At 35.5% G+C, this 21,811-nt stretch overlaps 3 protein-coding genes across 4 annotated transcripts; all 3 read left to right on the top strand.

Moving 5' to 3' along the window:
• Positions 1-7,175, top strand: LOC135834912 (uncharacterized). The gene is made up of 5 exons (XM_065348900.1): positions 1-279; positions 459-730; positions 822-1,016; positions 1,140-1,809; positions 4,569-7,175. The coding sequence occupies exons 1-5, from the start codon at positions 231-233 to the stop codon at positions 4,667-4,669; spliced, it is 1,287 nt and encodes a 428-aa protein (XP_065204972.1). The 5' UTR covers positions 1-230; the 3' UTR covers positions 4,670-7,175.
• A 920-nt stretch (positions 7,176-8,095) lies between these two features.
• On the top strand, positions 8,096-10,824 carry LOC135834910 (uncharacterized). Its single transcript, XM_065348897.1, has 5 exons — positions 8,096-8,246; positions 8,427-8,698; positions 8,795-8,989; positions 9,118-9,781; positions 10,666-10,824. Exons 1-5 carry the CDS (start codon positions 8,147-8,149, stop codon positions 10,764-10,766), a joined length of 1,332 nt encoding a protein of 443 aa, XP_065204969.1. The 5' UTR covers positions 8,096-8,146; the 3' UTR covers positions 10,767-10,824.
• Positions 10,825-11,550: 726 nt separating this feature from the next.
• On the top strand, positions 11,551-19,302 carry LOC135834909 (uncharacterized). 2 transcript variants are annotated; one of them, XM_065348896.1, is made up of 11 exons: positions 11,551-11,725; positions 11,806-11,849; positions 11,918-11,974; positions 12,065-12,339; positions 12,503-12,694; positions 12,799-13,387; positions 13,667-15,928; positions 17,042-17,313; positions 17,405-17,599; positions 17,722-18,388; positions 19,166-19,302. In XM_065348896.1, exons 2-7 carry the CDS (start codon positions 11,837-11,839, stop codon positions 13,687-13,689), a joined length of 1,149 nt encoding a protein of 382 aa, XP_065204968.1. In that variant the 5' UTR covers positions 11,551-11,725; positions 11,806-11,836; the 3' UTR covers positions 13,690-15,928; positions 17,042-17,313; positions 17,405-17,599; positions 17,722-18,388; positions 19,166-19,302. The 2 variants fall into 2 exon arrangements, with proteins under 2 accessions (XP_065204968.1, XP_065204967.1); XM_065348895.1 differs by lacking the exons at positions 11,551-11,725; positions 11,806-11,849; positions 11,918-11,974; ... (1 more) ...; positions 12,503-12,694; positions 12,799-13,387 and having other exon boundaries at positions 15,770-15,928.
• The last annotated feature ends 2,509 nt before the right edge of the window (positions 19,303-21,811 follow it).

Below are 21,811 nucleotides of genomic sequence, written 5' to 3'. Positions count from 1 at the left end.
TCAAATTTTCTATACTTAATCTCTTGAGCAAGCTCAAGCGTCAAGCATCACTTGAAATTTTTAAATATGACGAAACCAACCTATCTATTCCTATAATCTTTAAGATAGGTACCTACGTAGAGTACGTTCCACTTTTCAGCAAATACAACAAACATACATATCATTATTTATTTCACAAGTGACCATCCCATCCCGTTGGATGATTTTTTACGAACTACATATTTGGCCAGATGAATTACACAAAGAGAATATGTTTCTTTGTTCTATTTATATTCAAAGGTTAGTGATATAAACCAGAATAATTGTACTTACACCAATCAAAAATATAACTAATGTACCTGCTAAATAAGTAGGAATCTAATTATCTATTTTCTTCGTAACTTGAAATTCAGTATAGCCAACATTTTTTGGAAAGAAACCTCGCACACCATTACAAAATTGTGCTGCTCTTGTTTCAGAATTCAGCACCGTCAGGTCAATAATCGATTCATCTGAAAAATATGATATCACAGATGCCCTTCATGATTCCATCAGAGACGCGATAAACGCTAATCATTTGCCGGCAGGATTATTTAACAGCATATTATATCCGCAACATCATTATTACATCGATGAAAATCCTATGAAAAGCAAGCATTTCTCAGACTTTTTTTTCTTCAGCGATTTATATTTCATTATAACATCCCAGTCAGTCTCTCCAGTTCGTTGGAACTTTTCAAAAAATGAAACGGTAATATGGAAAAACAATATTAGGTATTGCTTCAAAATCAATGATCAAACCGAAATTTGTGCGTATGTTTTTGGTATGTTTCACATTGCAGTTTGTAGGCTTTGACCACATGTCAATATTTATACAAGGGTACACACATATGCGGCATAATGTTTCCGACCCCACTCTCTTCTCAGCAATACTTGAAATCAACAACATATCAGTATGTGTCAGGCACTTGACAAACGGTGATGAAGATAAGAAGGTCAACACCAGTGTTTCATTTGGTTTTGCTGGCATTTGGGGGGTGAGTAGAGCATTCAGATCATTATGAGGTAAATCTAGCACACTTATAGATACCTGGTGATTTATTTCAGTAGTAAATACCAAAGCTCCATAATTGTTTGAAACAAGAATTTGATTTTTTTAGGACAATACAATAATTCGAGATTACAAAATCGAATATAAAGAACGACAAAAGATGGTATACATAGTCAATAACTTACTTCCAAAGATAATAAAACGTCGTATTACTAAAAACAAGAATTTTTCACAATGTTTGAGAACCAGTCCTTCCACTCAGCCTCATCAGAAAATCATCTCAAAACATCCAGACTTTCACGCGAACAAAGAAAAGTACTACTATTTATTACCTCAGATAGCACTCGAACTAATCAGCTTCAGCGACATTAAGATCGTAGGTTTGTCGAATTTTGAATCACTGGAGGTTGTACGACGTCCACAAAACCGTACGAACTATTTATCCACAAATAAACGTGATGAACCAAAATACTATTGGATTTTACACGTTAATGATATTTATGGAAGTATGGACTTGAGATACGGCAAGGAAAAGCCAGAGTTCAAAAAACAAATCGCTGCGATAAATTTCACGATTACTCGACTTTCTATGCTACTTGACTTTTCAAATAACTTTACAACATTTGAAGCAAAGGACTACTCGATCAGTGAATTTCATCGAAACTTTTCGATTCCAATTACCAATTGGTTATCGGAATTTTCATCGACGATAATGACACATATAGAATCAGCAATGGCACACTCCATCATGCTGCGAGGATTGCGGTATCAACTCAACGGTAAGTCTGCTAAGGAAGGTATATTAATTCCAAGTTCCAACTGTCACATAAATTTTTGAACTGGACAAAGCTCCATCGAAAGAGCAAACAATAGTATATCACCAGTCAAAGTTTGAGATGCTACTAAAATGCATTTTTCGATTTTTAGTGAATTGTAAAAAATCTTATTTGTGCAAAAAATGGGGGCGAAATTAGAATTTCTGCGAATTGACCAATAACGCTTAAAATATGGATATTTATACCCTCTTCCAGGCTCTCTACTTTGGTTGGAATCGGTTTCAAACCATTTTGAGGAGTTCTGAAGCCTTAAGCAGATTATTAAAGGTTGAAATTTCCACAATATAAGTTGGAAAGCTAAAATTCACTGCATAGCCTAATTTTTAACATGGTGAACGGGCTGTATGTGATTTCAAGCAATTCTAGAGCATTCGGCTTGGTACAGTTTTTGTGGAAATTTCAACGTGTAGAAATTTACTTGGAGGCTCCAGAATAGTTCTAAACGGTTTGAAAGCGTTTCCGGTTGATTCCGAGGGTCAAAAATAGAGTAGGTACCTATAAATTTAGTTTCAGCTTTCTAGATCTATCAAGTGCAATTTTGATTTTTTTCGATTTTTGGCCCATTTGATTATCAAAAATTTACTAAAAATCCAAAAATGTACTTAAGCTCATGAAATTTTGGCTTATGATAAGGTGTACCGGGGCAAGTCAGAATGATTTTTCGCAATTTCCAACTAAGAGAGAGAAAGTCTGTATTTTAGAACAAATTCAAAACAAGTTTAAAACAACAACAAAATACAATTGAACCAAAGACATCTAAAATGAAACTGAATCGCGAAAATTTTTATGCCGTGATGAACTAGGGGTAGTACCCTCAAGTCACCTTTAGTGGCACTTCGCCAGATATAAACCTCTAGGTGCTAGAGCAAGTTTTCTAACTTAACCCGAATTCCAACTTTCCCCGGTGCACCTTATATTTTTGCATGATCTTTCGATACAATTTTGTTCATGTTCAGTTCAAAAACTGTTATGCCAGTTGTTGGGGGCATATACAATTTGGGCACATTCTCACTCCTGGCATACAAACTGGGCACACTGCTAGAAATCGCCCTCTAATGACACATACAAATTGGGCACATACGAACTGGGCACACTAGAAAAAAAAAGAACGAAAAGAGCACATACAAACTGGGCACACAGGAAGGAATGAACCTCACATTTAAAACTTTTATTTAAACACTTGAATGTAAAAAACGTAGGAATCATTCAAACAAGAACATTTTAAAAATATGTATAGGTAGAGGAGAAGGTACAAATATGGACCCCCTCTAGCTTTTTGGCTTTAAAGGGTAGAAAAAATTATCAAATTTTTTTTTCGAATATACCATTCGAAAGACCAGAGACTCTAGTATATTGTGTTAGAAAAAAATTTTTTTGTTGAAAACTCACGGAGAAATTTGAAATTTAGAAAAGTGACATAAAATGGTACAAATATGGACTCGGGTACAAATATGGACCCCCTCAAAAAAATGAATAAAAATTTCAGAAAATTGAACAAAAATTTATTTGAAGATGTTTTTTGATGCTTTGGACTTGTCTTCTTTATTAATAACACTTTTCTTGGTATTCTAAAAACCATTGAATCAAAATTGAATGAAAAAAAATTAGGGGTCCATATTTATACCCATGCAAAAAAATGGCTAAGTTTATGAAAAATGAAAAAATTATGGTTCCATTTTCGACACTTTGGACTTGTCTTCTTTGTTAATAACACTTTTCGCGACATTCTAAAAAATATTGAATCAAAATTAGGTAAGAAAATTTAGGGGTCCATATTTATACCCATGAAAAAAATCGGCGCAAACACACTTCGAAGCTCTCGTAATTGATACTGACATACTGACAATAGGTAAATATGGTGATGAATACGAAAAATGTAATGCAGATGAGCATTTGTTATCAAAATTTCAGCTGAAACTTGATTTACCTAGGTAGTGAGTTCATTAGGGGTGTTCGAGCGCTCTCCAGCAAGTTACAGAACCTGCAGCAATTACAGAAAACGTTCAAAATTGTTTACAGTTTTTTGTAAAATTGCATTGCAGCAGTCTATTGTCTATTTTGAGTCTTTCATGAGCGCTCAAACCCCCTAATTTTTTACGTTTTCTGTAAATTCTGCAGCGTTCTGTAGAGCGCTCGAACACCCCTATTGTCGCAACTAACCTACGCATAAAAACGCAAGTAGGTGCCTAGTTCAGGTAAGTACTTACTCTAATACAGATAATATGGATGGATGTGAGTTTAACTCTGTGTATGTAAGTACATGAATTACCAGAGTACCTACCTACTTTTTTGATAAGTACATACCTATCTGCTTTGGATGAAATCTATTGAGAACATAATGTGTGAATACATGTCCTATCTATTTTACCTATTTGATTATTTTCTAGTGTGTCGAAATAGTATGGCTTCTTTTCGATTTCGTTCATTTTTTCTAATGTGCCCAATTTGTATGTGTTCCTTTCGATTTCGTTCGCTCATTCTAATGTGCCCAATTTGTATGTGTTCCTTTCGTTCTTTTTTTCTTATGTGCCCAGTTTGTATGTTTCATTACTGACCCCCTGGTGTGCTTGCTTATCTTGTGCCCAGATTGTATATGCCCGTTGTTAGAGGTATCTCTTGTCAGGTAATAATATGAGATTTTTAATACCATTCGGCTTCATTAATTGGAGTAATTTAACTGACTTGTGGTTTTTTTTCAACAGTTCAGGTAAAGAATGCGTCAAGTTTGGAGTCGAGTACGCGTCGAATGGAAAATTCATTTATTCAAAAACATGGTAAAATCAAGTCGTCATATGATATTTAATTGACTAATATTGTGATGTGTCCACATAAGTTCTCGAATAAAGTTGTTTGCAATAGAAATTTGTTAAAGAATAGCTACATTGTAGCTATTCAATGGCGTCTGTCTATCATGCACCTCGATGTCACTGACCCGCCTCTTTAGCCTCTCAATGCTGTCTGCGTGCCTGTCCGGCCTCTCAAGGTCATTGGCCCGTCTGTCTGGCTTCTCAAGATCACTGACCCACCTGTCTCGCCAGTGCCGCATTAAGGGTTTCGTGGGCCCTAGTTCCTAGCCCCTGGTGGGCCCCATACCCTAACCCCTAATTCCAAAAAATTTGCCCCCCCCCCTCTTCAAAAGAAACAATCCAGCAAACAAATTTTAACTCAATTTTGTGGGGTAATTGCAAAATTGTGACCTCATGAAAAAATGATCAATTTTCTGGTTGTGCCAACTAGAGAGTGTCGAAGCAACAACCTTTACCAACATATTCACCTGGTCACAACTCGCGGGGTTCAACTCGTCGCTCCCGAGCAAACACTTTTATCAAAGCATGTTGGAACCACTCATAAGTAAAGTTGAAGGTGTTTTTTAAAAAAATGCATGTGAAATAGAAAAAACTGTCAATTTATCTGGAATTTTCGCGATTTAGGGTCATGAAGGAATGAAGTTTAAGGTAAGATATCGCAATTTGAAATTTTTTTTTATTTTGGCTGTAAATTGCGTTTTTGCAATTACCCCAGAAAAAATCGACTCGGGGTAATTGCAAAAACGATTTTTTTTTTCATTTTTGCACTTACCACAAATATTTTTTTGCTCCAAATAACTTGAAAATGGTTCGAAATAACAAAAAAAATAAACTTCCACGGTCACATGATGAGTTACATGTTAGAGAAGTGATTAACAGTTTTACTGAATTTTTAAATTATTGCTCCTTTTTAATGTTTTGCCAATATGTATTTGACGAAAAATGTATTTCTATGACGAGTTTTTTACATGAAAAACCTCAGAAATGATCAATAGTTAATTTTTTGTTCATTTTAGCGAGTTGAAAAAAAATAATTTTTCAACATTTTTTTCACTCCCCTAAAAATTTGTTGGGAAGTTGAAAACTTATCGAATTTTTTACCAAATCAAGACCACGAATACATCAAAAGTTAGCAAATGACACGTAGAATACAATGAGTATGTTGAAAATGCCAAAAAAATAAAAATAAAAACAATAACCCCCACTTTTGTTGGGGTAAATGCAAAAGTCAATTTTAAAATTTTTCAAATTGCAATTTTCTCTACGATTTGTAGACCAAATTGTATCAAAATTTCACTATTGATAGAGAACCCCCCGAAGTAGGAGTGGTACAAATTTCAGCTTCATCCGTGCAATAGTCTTCTCACAGCGCCCTCTCAAAGTGTCACTAATCAAATAGTGCTTTGCAATTACCCCACTCTACCTTACCTATATTAAGATTTGGAAATAAAAATATACTTCGCTTCTTTTTCTTCTTTTTTGATTTTTTTAGAGAAAGAGCAAAAAAAAAATCTCGTCAGCTTCGTGGGCCCCTAAACCTTCGTGGGCCCTAGTTCCGGAACTATTGGAACTAATGGGTAAATCGGCACTGTGTCTCGCCTCTTGTGATGAGCAGGACTGCCCTGACCACCTGTAGGTGTTCATAACATAATTTCTCCTCAACGTAGTTTTATGATCTTGCTGACCTTCGGCAAGATTACGCAAATCTTACTGTAGGGGCGCGCTCAAGGCTATCGTGCAATAATGCTGTCAAAGCTGGGGTCCAGCTCCAGCTTCGTATTCGTTAAAAAATCAGTCTTTTGAGTAACCAGCCCGTGGTAGTTTCCTCTTAAGCTCAACCAGCTAAACATCGCTGGCCAGAGTATCCTTATGGTACTCTGGTCCCTACATTTTTTAGTGTACCCATCTATAGATGGAGTTTAATCGATTTCTTTTTATAACGCGATACTTTGTTAATTTCCTCGTAAGATCGTTGTACTTTTTTGGTTATTACCCAGATTTATCTGGAAATCTGAGGTTCTATCCCTACAAAAATGGGTCTTCTAAGCATACCTGCCGAAGCAACTATTATTGGGGTCACCAGGGAGAGGCAGGCAACGTGAACATGTAATTTAGAACTGTACTCCATCTCCTCAGGTAATCGTAGAACCTTTATATAGGGTTGCGTGCACCCTCAAGTACTCTAATTACGTATATTTTATCATAAACGTAATTGTATCAATCTGTGGATGACAATGTGTTAATCACTCATAGATTGATCTACTTAATTTAAAGATGCTGTTTTACCATGCTTATATGTTGTTTTAATTCACCCCATAACAATCTTCCGAGCCTAGCTCGCGTGCATTTTACATCATCCGCATAATCTTGGCCGGTTATGCTGTCGCCATTGTATCATCATGGCAATACAGAATAATTGTATATTTTACTCGTATGTATAGTTATTTGATATACTTTGCTCAATTACTGTATATATTTCTGATTAAAATTATTGTACATAAATTGCTCCTTGAGTTATCATTTTGTTTTGATTAAAAAGGTAACCAAGGATTGTTCTAAGTGAATAGTAAAGTCGATTGACTAAGTCTCTCCATCTCGAGCTAAGTAGGCACCCAAGAAATATTTCCTCTCTAACGAATATTTCTTGGAATTCGCCTATCACAAAATTATTAGAATTCTTCTCATACTCAGTCATAATTATTAATCTCTCCTTCTATCAGTCATTCTCACTCTCATTATTACACTCTAATAGTCGTCTATCCACCTTCCTGGTCTGTCAAAATTATTGACTCGTCTGTCTAGCTTTTTAAAGTTGTCTGTTGACCCGTCTGTCTATCATCTTAAGGTCATTGACCCAGTTTTCTGGCTTTTTCGGGTCATTGAATTATCAGTATAACTCGCCATGGTTGTCTGCCTGCTTGTCTGGCTTTTCAAGGTCATTGACCTGTCTCTATGGATTCTTAAAGTGGTTTATCTGGCTATTCGGCCTCCTATGGTCGTTCATCTGCTGACTGCCAGTCATTGACCCGTCTATGTAGCCTCTCGAGTCGCCTGTCTGGACTCTAAAGGTCATTGGCCATCTACGTGGTCTCTCAAAGTCACCAGCCTGCCTGTTGGGCCAACTTCATTAGATGTTTAGCCATTTTCAGATGATTACCACGTATTTTTGTCACTCTTTTAGTAATTACATTTTAAAGGTTTTACAGTTTTTTTTGTTTTTTTTTGTGATTTTAAGAATGTCTTACGTATTAGGTGCACATTTCCACTCCACTGAAGTTTGAAATAGATACATGAATATTAGTAACTTCATCACAAACAGATTTTTTATAATCTCATGAAAAAGCTCGTGCATTAGGTACTTAAAATTTTTAAATATGGCGAAACCAACCTATCTATTCCTATAATCTTTAAGATACGTATCATTTTTCGGTAAATACATACAACAACCATAGATATCAGCATTAATTTTACAAATGACCGTCTTGTTGGATCTTTTTTTACGAACTACTTACTTATTTGGCCAGATGAATTACACAAATATAATATGTTTCTTTATTCTATTTATATTCATAGGTAAGTGATATAAACCAGAATTGTACTTATACGATTAAAAAATAGCATCACGTCAGTAAGTAGGTATCTAATTATTTATTAATTTTCATCGTAGCTAGGTAACTTGAAATTCAGTAGCCAACATTTTTTGGAAAGAAACCTCGCACACCATTTTACCTAATTATGCTGTTCTTGTTTCAGAAATCAGTACCGTAAGGTCAATAATCGATTCATCTGAAAAATATGATATCACAGATGTCGTTCATGATTCCATCAAAGATGCGTTAAAGGCTGATCATTTGACATCAAAATTATGGAACAGCATAATATTTCCGCAACATCATTATTACATCGATAAAAATCCTGTGAAAAGCAAGCGTTTCTCAGACTTCGTTTGCTTCGGCGCCTTGGCTTTCATTATAACACGACATTCCCGCTCTCCAGTTCGTTGGAACATTTCAAAAAATGAAACGGTAATATAGAAAAACAATATTTAAGTAAGGTGTAGCTTAAAATCAATGATCAAACCGAAATTCGTGTGTATTTTTGTGGTATGATTCACATTGCAGTTTGTAGGCTTCAACCATATAACAATCTATATAGATGGGGAGGTACACATGTGGCATAATTTTTCCGCCTACACTTTCTTCTCAGGATTTCTTGAAATCAACAACGTATCAGTATGTGTCAGGCATCTGACTGACGGTGATGAAGATAAGAAGATCAACACCAGTGTTTCATTTGGTTCTGCAAGCATTTGGGGGGTAAGTAGAGCATTCAAATCAATATGAAGTAAGTACATAAATCTAGCACCATTAGATACCTAATGATTCATTACAGTAGTGAATGCTCAAGCTCCATAATTGTTTGAAACAAGAATTTGATTTTTCAGGACAATACAATAATTCGAGATTACAAAATCGAATATAAAGAACGACAAAAGATGGTATACATAATTAATAACTTTTTTCCGAAAATAATAAAACATTGTATAACTAGTAACAAAAATTTAACGCAAAGTTTGAGAACCAGTCCTTCCACTCAACCGCATCAGAAAATCATTTCAAAATATCCAGACTTTCACGCGAACAAAGAAAGGTACTACTATTCATTACTTCCGATTGATCTCGAACTAATCAGCTTCACCGACATTAAGATCGTAGGTTTGTCGAATTTTGAATCGATGGAGGTCAAACAACATCCACTAAACGATAGTTATTTATTCACAAATCAACGCGATGAACCGAAATACTATCAGATTTTACACATGAATGATATTTATGGAAGCATGGACTTGAGATATGGCAAGGAAAAGCCAGAGTTCAAAAAACAAATCGCTGCGATACATTTCACAATTAATCGACTTACCATGCTGATTGACGTTTCATACAACTTTACTAAATTTGAAGCAGAAGACTACTCAATCACTGAATTACCTCAAAGCTTCTCAATTCCAATAACCAATTGGTTATCAAAATTTTCATCGACAATAATGAGTCATCTCGAATCAGCCATTGCGCATTCAGTACTGAGGGGATTCCGGAATAAATACAACGGTAAGTCTAACAAGGAAGGTACATCCCAACTGGTCAAAATTTCAATAGGTGAATTTTTAAAAATTTTATCTGAGCCAAAAATGAGGCGAAATAAAAATTTTTGCAAATTGACCAATAAAACTGAAATTTGTTTGGTATATTTATACATCCTACTCCAGACCCAGCACATTGGTTGGAAACTGTTTCAAACCATTTTGAGGAGTTCAGAAGCCTTAGTTGCAGATTTTTGAAAGTTGGAATTTCCACGAATAATTTCACAAAATGAAGTTGTAAAGTTAAAATTAACCGTGTACGTACCCTAATTAAGTACAACATTGTGAATGAACTGTAAGTGGTTTCAAGCCGTTCTGGAGTCTTTGGCTGGGTAAAGTTTCGTGGAAATTTCAACTTTTAGAAATTTTCTATAGGCTCTAAACGGTTTTATACCGTTTCCAATTGATTCGGGGGGTAAAAAATAAGAGTAGATACACACTAGGCTAAATTTATGCTCTCTAGATTAATGCAGTGAGATTTTGATATTTCCATTTTTGAATTTTCACATGATCTTTCTCCAACTTTGTTCGGTTCAAAAACTATTATACCAGTTGGGTTGAGATAAGTAGGTATAGGCATATCTTGTCAGGAAATATGAGGTAAAATTTTGAGTTTTTCGATTTTTGGCACATTTGATTTTCAAAAATTTACTAAAAATCAAAAAATGCAGTTTAGCATCTGAAATATTGGCTTGTGATATAGTTTTGTATGATCTTTAGATCCAACGTTGTTCATTTCATAATTATTATGCCAGTTGGGATATCTCTTGTCAGATAATATGAGATTTGTAATGGAATTCAACTTCATTAATTGAAGCAATGTAACTAACTTGTACCCTTTTTTCTCAACAGTTCAAGTAAAGAATGCGTCAAGTTTGGAGTCGAGTACGCGTCAAATGGAAAATTCATTTATTCAAAAACATGGCAAAATCAAGTCATCATATGATACTTAATGATAAATTAATGTGATGAGTCCACAAGAGTTCTCAAATAAAATTGTTTGCAATAGAAGTTGTCTTTGATTAACAGGCGGATATTTTATGAAAAATGCGTGTTTCTTATTAGCGATTTGATCAAGCTAGCAGGAGCTGTTAGGTATATTAGATCTTTCTGCTCAAATTTTGAAAATATGTATGTAATACATAGCTTTTTTGAAAATTTTTTCAATATTTCTTGAAAATTTTAAATGAAAGGGAGCTTAGAAGCGATAGATTGAATTTGTTATTTGGAAAACAAGTTTACTAAACTATATAGAGGTTTTTTGAGAGGGTGAGGGGGAGGGAGTTCGACTGAAAATTTACCGACTGATGGGGGGGGGGGGGAATGGAAAATATAAATTTTGTCAATTGATATCATATTCATATGACCATTGACCTATAAAAATTTTCACTTTTTTTGAGGTCGCAAATGTAATTTTTTTCATTTTAAAACAACAAACAAATTGGCCAGAGCGAAGTAAGGGTGAAAGTTTTTGAAAATTCGATTTTGAAAATCAGCTTAAAAACGTTTTTTTAAGACGTTGATTTAGGAAAAAAAAGGATAGATCCGCGGATGAAGCGAGAGTGAGAATTTTTGAAAATTTGTAGGTAGATATTTTGAGCTGTTCCGGTCAAAGAAAAAACTACACGATAGGGAATATTTTTTAATTACTCGTATGATAATCTTGTGCTCATAGCTTTTGCGTAACATTTGAATCGATCAAGACAAGTACCTACTATGATGAAAGTTTTCAAATCAATAATCGGTCTTGATAAGTGAGTATTGATATCCGATGTGTACAGCAAATTATTTTTCGAATCCGTTTCATTTCTGTACCATAATTAAGGTTTCATTCGCATAAGTAGGTATAATATTCGTAGGCAAAATGACTACCAAAATGAAGGTCCTCATGTGGTTTTTTTTAATCGCAAAGGTAAGAATATTTGAGCAATATTTCCTTCGAGAAGAATAAATCGTGTATCCAGTAAATTATCATAACTGCGAATGTTTCAGTGGTTCTATTGATAAAGGCGTTCGATTTCAAATGATCAAGACAAGTATGATGAAAGTTTTCGAAGTGATCACGGTTCAATTCGCATGAGTGTATAATTGTATATTCTTATAGGCGGCAACATGAATTTCAAAATGAAAACCTCCCTGCTGATTTTTTTTATCGCAAAAGGTAAGAATAGATTATTTTCTTCTAGAAGAAAATTCTTATTAAACCATCACACAAACTGACCAACAATTCCGCTAACTCCGAATGTTACAGATCTTGTATCAGTAAGGGCACTCGACGAGTCCTCGAAATACGACATCACAAAAGTTCTCAATGATTCCATCAACGGAATATTTCAAAAAGCTGGCTGGAGTCGAGTAAAAAAAACATTCACAAAAGGCTTTCACGGCTTATCGGAATATAAAACCAAAAACATTCGAAAATTCAAAATATTTGGCGATGAGATCATCTATCGTGGCCTTCATTTTCGTGACGTTGGCGCACCCGACCTTATCTCAATTCAGTGGAATTCTGCAAAAAATGAAACGGTAGGTTTCGATAAACATTAAAGCATCATTTGACAAAATTAAGTAGGTAGGTAATCGCTTTAACTAGGAATGAAATACGTAATAACATATACAATTTCCGTGAAAAATCGACGGACACGAAAGATTCAAACACTAATTGATTGCGTATGGTATTGAATTGTAGCGATTACAATTTAGCGGGTTCGGATATTATTTAGACTGTAATATGATCGGGGCACTGAACAAGACGGTTGCTAGATTCTCAGCAAATCCTATATTCACAAAGTTCGCAATAATTATTACTGAATCATCAACTGGACAAAATGAGAGCAAAATTAAAATCGAGATAGACTACGCCAATATAATGCATTATGAAGTGAGTTTTCATATCAGTCATAGTTGAAATACCTACCTAATCTAATTACGGAATCAAATAGGTAAAAATTTTATCAATTTACTGTTTCTTTAAACATTCCATAGTCAACGTGGCTTACCGGATATGATAAAACGAAATTAAAAACCACACAAAGACTCTTCTACGAGTTCCACATCATGTTACCGAAAGTAACACGTCATTGTTTGGCTCGCAACAAGAAATTCAAACAAGCATTAACAAACAGTTTGCTGGTTTACCCGAAACGGTATATTTCATCAATTTACCCGGATTTCTCTCGCAAGGAGCGAAAATATTACTACTCAATACCCAAGATTAGTCTCAATTCTTACCATTTGAAAAATATCACGATCCGAGGACTCTCGAATTTCGAATCATTCAACGGCACTTCTCTGCAAGTGAAGAACATTGATGGGTTTATGACTTGTATTATTCATGAGGCGCTAATAGAGTTCGTGACTTTTGAGATAGATCACCTTTTCATAAGCTTTAATCGTGATAACCAAAGTATAACCGTGAACGCACAGAAGTACAAAATCAAACAACTTAATTTCGGAGATTCATCTTCCAAACACGAATCATTATTGTTGGATTCGTTACCTGAATTTTCGTCGGTCATCTTGATGCGACACATAGAATCAGCTATTGCGAATTCGATAATGCCATATATGAAAAGTGAGTAATTTTCTGGAAATTAATGAAGGATGATTTTGATAAAAAATGACCAAAAGTGTCGTATTAATATGATAGCTGAAATGACGTGTTTTTCTCGGAAAATATGCTTTGAAAAAATGTCAAAACATGGGTCAATTTTCTCAAGACGACCACTTTCCGGTAGGGGGGGGGGTGTGGGGTAAAAGTGGTGTCATTCGTTTGTGCTCTTTTCTTCACGTATTCTTTTTTTGTGCACTCCCCTTCCCTCAAACTTTTAATTCCATGAATTTTTTTTTTCAGAAAATACAAGTACCAAATCATGATTGAATCTATAAGGCTCGAAGATTCGAACGTTGAACTGAGATTCGCTCAAGAACAAATGTCACTATTATTCCGTTCGTATACAATTAAATTGAGGAAACAATACAGACATGGTGAACCTTTTTTATAAGGTTCTAATATGTATTTTCCTATTTTGTTCAAGAACAAATGGGGGGGGGGAATGTATATGATATTATGTAGTTTTAGTTTCTATTATTCAGTTTTCAGTTTTGCAGTCTTAAGCAGAGGTTTCCTTTAAGAAGAAATAGAACTGAGTCATTTCACGTCAATTCGACCAAAAAATGGTAAGGAGGGTCTGTGATTTTTTTGAAATTTTTTCTATGGAATGACCTTATTCCGAAGGGATGACCAATGGCACTAATCGTAGCCCTCGAAAAAAATCAATAAATTGTCATGTAAAGGCCTCAAAAGCTTGCTTGCCAAGTCCGTCAGTCTGTCTGTCTGTCTGCCTTCCTGGCCACTTACGGTCATTGGCCCCTTTTTTTGGCATTTTAAAATAACTGACCCGCCTGTCTCCTGTTGCCCTGTTTGGTCTCTGAAGGTAAGTAATTTGACTCGTCTCTGCAGACTATAAAGGTCGTTTGTCTGCCTGTCGAACCTCTCGAGGTCATTGACCTACCAGTCTAGCATCTCAAGGTCATTGACCTGTCTATGTGGGCTCTCAAAGTCACCTGGCTGGCCTCTAAAGGTCGTTGACCTGTTTTTTCTGGCATCTTAAAGTCACTGGCCTACCAGTCTAGCCTCTAAAGAATACCTATCTGACCTCTCAAGGTCATCTCACTCCTGATGGCCTCCGAAAGTCGCCTGCCTGGTCTCTAAAGGTCGTTGACCCATCTAAGCGGCATTTTAAAGTCGCCTGCCTGCCTGTCTGTCTGTCGGGCCAAATTCTTTCAAAGTTTAGCAATTTTCAGGTCTTTGTAATGTAATGGGAGGAATTGCAGTATTTTCTGTCACTTATGTGAGAGAAAATTGTTCTGCATTCATCTGCAACTCATTTTAGTTCCATAAATACGAGATCTGGCCGATTAATTACGTAAAAGCGCCATCTGGTGAGTTAGTTCTCTCATGACCAACGAGTTGTGAGAGAAAAGAGCCAAACACTAGTCATTTGACGACTCCCAATGAGATAACATTGGTATACATCGGTGTTCCAGAGATGAGATAGGCTCGTACCTATTCTCATATTTGCGTAAATCTAGTTGTCCAAACTAGTTGCGTAAGTCCAGTCATATTTCGAAATATGAACTGGTGAAGCAATGATCAAGTGATCTATTTCGAAATAGATTGAGTTCCAGTTACGCTGATTGAGATTGTCAAATGCACTTGGGTGCATGGTTATTACGTAAAACTACAAGTTCATCCTTATTTCAAATCTCTTTCAAAAGAGTAATGTAGATGGACCTTCCTACATCCGTTTATTGTTCCCATTCCCCGTGGTGATGTGCTTTGCACTCCTTATAGACATTTTGAATGCTATCTCTCCTTTCGTAATACTGCATAGGCTCAGTATAATTAGCTTGAGTAGATTATTCATAACCATGTAATATGAATAAACATTGTATTAATGAATAATTGAAGGAATTTTATTTACTAAGGTACATATTGTGTGTCCCGTAAATGTTTGTCCTATTTGTTTGTAACCAAAAAGTAGGTACTGAGGCGGTGAATCACCAGGTACTCACAAAGCTCAATGAAGCTAGGTGAAGCTCATTTGATGAGCTTATGTACGAGGTTTATTGCATGTGCACGAATGTGCAGAATCTACCTCCGCAGTAATGAATTTTTATAACTTTTTTAGTGCATTTCAAAGATTTCACAATGTTTTTTTTGTTTTGTTTTGTTTTTTTTTTTTTTCAAGTAAAGTTTTAACAGATATTAATAATGTCTTTATACACACTTCCACTGAAATTTTGAAATACACATAGGTAATATGAGAAATAAAAATTGGTAACTTCACTATCAAATGTTCTATAATCTCTTGAGCCAGTTCAAGCATCTCTTGAAATTTTTAAATACCGGTATGGCGAAATCGGTCTATCTATTCCTATAATCTTTAAGATACCTTGCGTATCAGTTTTCAGTAAATACAACAACCATATCAGTATTTATTTCACAAGTGACCATCCTGTTCAATGATTTTTTTATGATTTAAGTACATATTTGGCCAGATGAATTACACAAAGAGGATATGTTTCTTTGTTCTATGTAGTATATTCGAAGGTTAGTGATATAAACTACAATTACCTATACTTACACCATTCAAAAATTGCACTAGGTACCTAAATAAGTAGGAATCTACAAAGGTCAATCAACAAGTAAGTTTCCCTTGTTCAGAAAATTAGGAAGGGAAATACCTTGGAACTTGGAATTTTCAGGGAATCTTGATACAACCTTTGAGCACCACTCTGCAAAATTTTATTCGGATCCGTTCAGTAGTTCGTTTATAATGAGAGTTTGAAGATGTGATAGGAGTTTTATAGCGTGTCTGAGGTTCAAGTGGCTCAACGAGGAGTAAAAAAAAATTTTAATTTCGAAAAAAATACGTTAATGGATTTTTACAGATGTCTACTGATCCTCCATGAAGAAAAAATTGTCCTAATTTGAACAATATGTGAGTGGTGCCGAAAATCCAGCGAGAGCGCACGAGTGTGATAAGTGATCACAGGGTAGGTTGCACAACTAGTGTTTCAAAAACGAACTCAGCAGCCAAAATTGATGAAATTATACACAATAATCTTAATATCAGTATCAAAAACATCATATGTGAGCATGATGCTTCATATTTGACTGCCTAAAAAACATGATTGAACTTTGAAAGTCATTTTCAGTATGCAAAATTTGAATGTGCTGCATCACAAACAAAATTTCGCTGTTCATGTTGCTGCATATCAAAAGAATTGTCAGAATTTGTGTAAGAGTGATGTAAGCAAGTTCCTTAACACAATGGTAACCAAAAACAGGGTTGAGTGCATCACTATGCCTCGCAAATTTGGCACAATCCCCATCGTGAAATCAATTTAAGTTTCAACTCGGACCCGCTATGAAACTCCTACCACATCTTCAAACTCTCATTATAAACAAACAACTGAACGGATCCGAATAAAATTTTGCAGAGTGGTGCTCAAAGGTTGTATCAAGATTCCCTGAAAATTCCAAGTTCCTAGGTATTTCCCTTCCTAATTTTCTGAACAAGGGAAACTTACTTGTTGATTGACCTTTGTACATATAATACCTACCTATTCATATTCTTCGTAACTTGAAATTCAGCAGCCAACATTTTTTGGAAAGAAACCTCGCACATCACTTTACCTAATTGTGCTGCTCCTGTTTCAGAAATCAGTACCGCGAGGTCAATAATCGATTCATCTGAAAAATATGATATCACAGATGTTCTTCATGACTCCGTCATGGATGCGTTAATGGCTGGTCATTTGCAATCAGAATTATTTAACAGTATTCTATATCCGCAACATTATTTATACATGGATAAAAACCCTGTAAAAAGCAAGCGTTTCTCAGACTTCGTTTGCTTCAGCGCTTTAGTTTTCATTATAACTGACTATTCACGCTCTCCAGTTCGTTGGAACATTTCAAAAAATGATACGGTAATACAGAAAAACAATATTTAGGTATAGCTTTAAAATCAATGATGAAACCGAAATTCGTGCGTATTTTTTGGTATGATTCACATTGCAGTTTGTAGGCTTCAACCATCTGAAAATCTTTATAACTGGGCAAGTACGGATGTGGCAAAATTTTTCAACCTACACTTTCTTCTCAGGATTTCTTGAAATCAAAAACGTATCATTACATGTCAGGCATTTGACTAACGGTGATGAAGATAAGAATATCAACACCAGTGTTTCATTTGGTTTTGCAGGCATTTGGGGGGTGAGTAGAGCAATCAGATCATTATGAGGTAAATCTAGCACACTTATAGATACCTGATGATTTATTTCAGTAGTAAATACCAAAGCTCCACGATTATTTAAAACAATAATTTGATTTTTCAGGACAATACAATAATTCGTGATTACGCAATCGAATATAAAGAACGACAAAAGATGGTATACATAATCAATATCTTACTTCCAAAGATGATAAAAAAACGTATAACTAGAAACAAGAATTTTTCGCAAAGTTTGAGAACCAGTCCTTCTACTCAGCCTCATCAGAAAATCATCTCAAGATATTCAGACTTTCACGCGAACAAAGAAAAATACTACTATTTATTACTTCCGATTACTCTCGAAATAATCAGCTTCAGCGACATTAAGATCGTAGGTTTGTCGAATTTTGAATCGACGGAGGTCAAAGAACATCCACCAAACGATAGTTATTTATTCACAAATAAACGCGAAGAACCGAAATACTATCAAATCTTACACATGAATGATATTTATGGAAGTATGGACTTGAGATACGGCAAGGAGAAGCTAGAGTTTAAAAAACAAATCGCTGCGATAAATTTCACAATTAATCGACTTTCCATGCTAGTTGACCCATCAAACAACTTTACAACATTTGAAGCAAAGGATTACTCGATCAGTGAATTTCCTCAAAACTTCTCAATTTCAATAACCAATTGGTTATCGAAATTTTCATCGACGATAATGAGACACATCGAATCAGCGATGGCACATTCCATCGTGCAGAGAGGATTACGGTATCAACTCAACGGTAAGTCTGATAAGGGAGGCATATTCCAACTAGCACATAAATTTTTGAACTGGATAAAGCTAGATCGAAAGAACAAACAATGGTGCATAAACACACCAGCTGAAATTCCACGGGGTAAAATGTATTTTTTGATTTTTAGTGAATTTTAAAAGCTCTTATTTTGGGTAAAAAATGGGACGACATGAAAATTTCAGTAAATTGACTTCTGGAGCCTTCTGCAACAAATCGAAAATTCTAGTATGCTCGTGATTGGTGCTCGTTGATTATGATGACCAACATGACCGACTATATGCCATAGTTTGAAATTTATTATACTTTTGTCTGGTGATTTTGTGAATGAAAAAAATAAATAAAAACCAAAACTCCAGAAGGCTCAGAAAGGGCGACACTCACTATTTGAAAAATTGGATTATAAACTGAAGTTCTTAGATTTCTAATATTATTCATCGGTAAAATTCTGTGGAAATTTCAACTTTTAGAAATTTTCTGGATGCTCCAGAACAGCTCTAAATGGTTTGAAACAGTTTTCAATGGATTCAGAGGATCAAAAATAAGAATAAATACACACTAGGCTAAATTTTTGCTTTTTAGATCAATTTAGTGAGATTTTGATTTTTTCTATTTTTGTGCTGTTTGATTTTCAAAACATTGTTTTGTTCAAAAATTGTGACGCCAGTTTGGTTGGGATATTTCTTGTCAAGAAATATGAGATTTTTAATGGCATTCAACTTCATTAATTGGAGCAATGTAATCAACTTATGCTTTTTTTTTCAACAGTTCAGGTAAAGAATGCGTCAAGTTTGGAATCGAGTACGCGTCAAATGGAAAATTCATTTATTCAAAAACATGGTAAAATCAAGTCATCATATGATACATGAAGAGTTTTTGAATAAAATTGCTTGCAATACCCAGAAGTTGTTGAATTTTATTAGCAGGTAGATATTTTATGAGAAATTGTGTTTCTTATCAGGGACTGGATCAAGTTGCTCTAAGCTATCTAAGTCTTCAAAGTACGATTATACGAGAAATAAAAAGGAAAAAAACAGGCGCAATATACAGTGTTTTATTACCTGCACCATCATTCTGCTCAAATTTCGAAATTACAAAGCTTTTTTGGATTTTGGAAGTTTGAAGTAAAGGGGAACTTGGAAACTAATTTTTAATCTGAAAGCAAATAATCTCCCTAATTTGATTGATAGGTGTAGGGGTAGGTACTAAAAATTCTAAGTAGGTACATATTTTTTAAAAAAATTTATTGTGTGATAATGTTTGAGTGGATAATAAATGAACAAACTTTTCGTACTTATGTAATTCCTATGCAGATAATACCGATCCAGGGCCGTCGAAAGCAATTACGAGCCCAGCAATAATCATCTCCATTTCAATAGACGAAACTATGTAGAGGTTTTCTGAGAAAGAGAGTGAAAAGGGAGGGTGCGGGTTTGACTGAAAATTTGCCAAATGATGTAGGGAAAATATACCAATTTTGTCGATTGATATCATATTCATACGACATATAAAAATTTTCATTTTCTGTTTAAAATTTTTGGGAACCCAAATGTGAATTTTCCTTTTTTTTAAATCAAGAAACAAATTGACCAAAGCGAAACAAGGGCGAAAGTTTTTGAAAATTCGATTTCGAGAGACCTAAAAACGATTTTTTCTAGGAAATTGATTTCGAAATAGAAAATTCTGAGAGAACTAAAAGCGATGTTTTTTTATGCAAAGAGTTGATTTTTTGGATTTCAAAATTTTAGAATTTGAAAGATTTTTTAGGAGTTTAATTTCGAAAAAAGAAAGAGAACAGACCCAGGTGAAAGCGAAAGCTCTTGAAAATTTGTATTTCGAGAGGCGTAAAACGATACTTTTGAGAAAAGTTTATTTTTTCATTTAAAAACTTTGGAAGTTGAATGATATCATGTTTCTTAGAAATCTCAATTTTGAAAAAGAACACAAGCCCGAACGAAGCGAGGACAAAAGCTTTCAAAAATTTGTGTATTGAGAAGTAAAAAAAAAAAAAAAAAAAAAAACTGGGCTTTCTATGACAGCTTGATATCACGGACCCACCTCTTTAGCGTCTCAATGCTGTCCGCATGCCTGTCAGTCTTCTCAAGGTTATTGGCCTGTCTGTTCGGCTTCTCGAGGTAACTGACCTGCCTGTGTCTAGCCTCTCATGGTCATCTATCCAACTTCCTGGTTCTTCAAAATAATTGACTCGTCTATCTGGCTTTTTAAAGTTGTCTGTTGGCCCGTCTGTCTGTTTGTCTGCCTGCCTGTCGGTCATCTTAAGGTCATTGACCCGGTTTTCTGGATTTTTTAGGTCATTGAATTGTCAGTATAGCTCACCATGGTTGTCTGGCTGCCTGCTTGCCTGGCCTTTTAAGGTCATTGACTTTGTTCAAATCAGAGGTTATCGATCGAAAAGATTCACTTAATCCCAAGTTTAAGAACTTTGAAAAAAAGTAATAAATTGCCATTTAAATTATTCTCAAAAAGATGTGGTTTCCCAATATTTGTCTGACTGTTTATCTGCCTGACCTCTTAAGGTCATTGACCCGTATTTTTTGACATTTTCAGGTCACTGACCTACTTGTTTAGCATCTCATGGTCGTCTGTCCGCCTGTCTGGTCTATCGAGGTATCTGCTTATAAGGTCATTGGCCCCTCTCCCCAAATGTTTAAGGTCATTTCTCTCCTGTCTTGTCTCTAAAGTATATTGACCTGTCTATGTGGCCTCTCAAAGTAGTCTGTCAGTCGGACATCTCGAAATCACCCACTTCTCTAACTTCTCAATGCTGTCTGCGGGCCTGTCTGGTCTCTCAAGACCATTGGCCCGTGTGTCTGGATTTTTAAGGTCATTGTACCTGTCTTATCTCTAATGGTCGTCTGTCCATCTTTCTAGACCCTCTAAATCATTGACTCGCCCGTCTGGCTTTTCAAAGTTGTCTGTCGGCCGGTCTTCTGTTTGTCATCTTGAGGTTATTCGTCCCATTCAGCCGGCTTCTCAAAGTCATTGAACTGTCAGTATCACCTGTCTGGCCTCTTAAGGTCATTGACCTGTCTCTCAGGTTTATTCCCAAAGAGGTCTACCTACCTGGCTGTCTGTCGCCTATCTCCTATCTGCCCTTCTGAAGATCATTGGCCTGTCTATGTGGCCTCTCAAAGTCGCCTGCCCTGCTCACCTGTCTGGCCTCTTAAGGTCATTGACCTGTCTCTCTGGTTTCCCAAAGAGGTCTACCTACCTGGCTGTCTGTCGCCTATCTCCTATCTGCCCTTCTGAAGATCATGGCTCGTCTATGTGAACTCTCAAGTTGCCTATCTGGCCTCTAAATGAGTTCTCAAATAAAGTTGTTTGCAATAGAAGATGAGCAGGTGGATATTTTATGAGCATTTTGTTTGAACTGTGGTCGAGGAAGTTGAACAT

This window comes from Planococcus citri, chromosome 2, assembly GCF_950023065.1.
Source record: "Planococcus citri chromosome 2, ihPlaCitr1.1, whole genome shotgun sequence".
In the NCBI taxonomy this organism is placed as follows: domain Eukaryota; kingdom Metazoa; phylum Arthropoda; class Insecta; order Hemiptera; family Pseudococcidae; genus Planococcus; species Planococcus citri.
This window is presented reverse-complemented; position numbering and strand designations above follow the sequence as displayed.

Excerpts from the sequence above, each read along its gene's own strand:
- LOC135834912 (XM_065348900.1), top strand. The coding sequence starts at position 231 with ATGAATTACACAAAGAGAATATGTTTCTTTGTTCTATTTATATTCAAA. Across the intron at positions 280-458 it reads TGTTCTATTTATATTCAAAG|AATTCAGCACCGTCAGGTCA; the intron begins GTTAGTGATATA and ends CTCTTGTTTCAG. Across the intron at positions 731-821 it reads ACTTTTCAAAAAATGAAACG|TTTGTAGGCTTTGACCACAT; the intron begins GTAATATGGAAA and ends TTCACATTGCAG.
- LOC135834910 (XM_065348897.1), top strand. The coding sequence starts at position 8,147 with ATGACCGTCTTGTTGGATCTTTTTTTACGAACTACTTACTTATTTGGC. Across the intron at positions 8,247-8,426 it reads TATTCTATTTATATTCATAG|AAATCAGTACCGTAAGGTCA; the intron begins GTAAGTGATATA and ends TTCTTGTTTCAG. Across the intron at positions 9,782-10,665 it reads ATTCCGGAATAAATACAACG|TTCAAGTAAAGAATGCGTCA; the intron begins GTAAGTCTAACA and ends TTTTCTCAACAG.
- LOC135834909 (XM_065348895.1), top strand. The coding sequence starts at position 15,877 with ATGAATTACACAAAGAGGATATGTTTCTTTGTTCTATGTAGTATATTC. Across the intron at positions 17,314-17,404 it reads ACATTTCAAAAAATGATACG|TTTGTAGGCTTCAACCATCT; the intron begins GTAATACAGAAA and ends TTCACATTGCAG. Across the intron at positions 18,389-19,165 it reads ATTACGGTATCAACTCAACG|TTCAGGTAAAGAATGCGTCA; the intron begins GTAAGTCTGATA and ends TTTTTTCAACAG.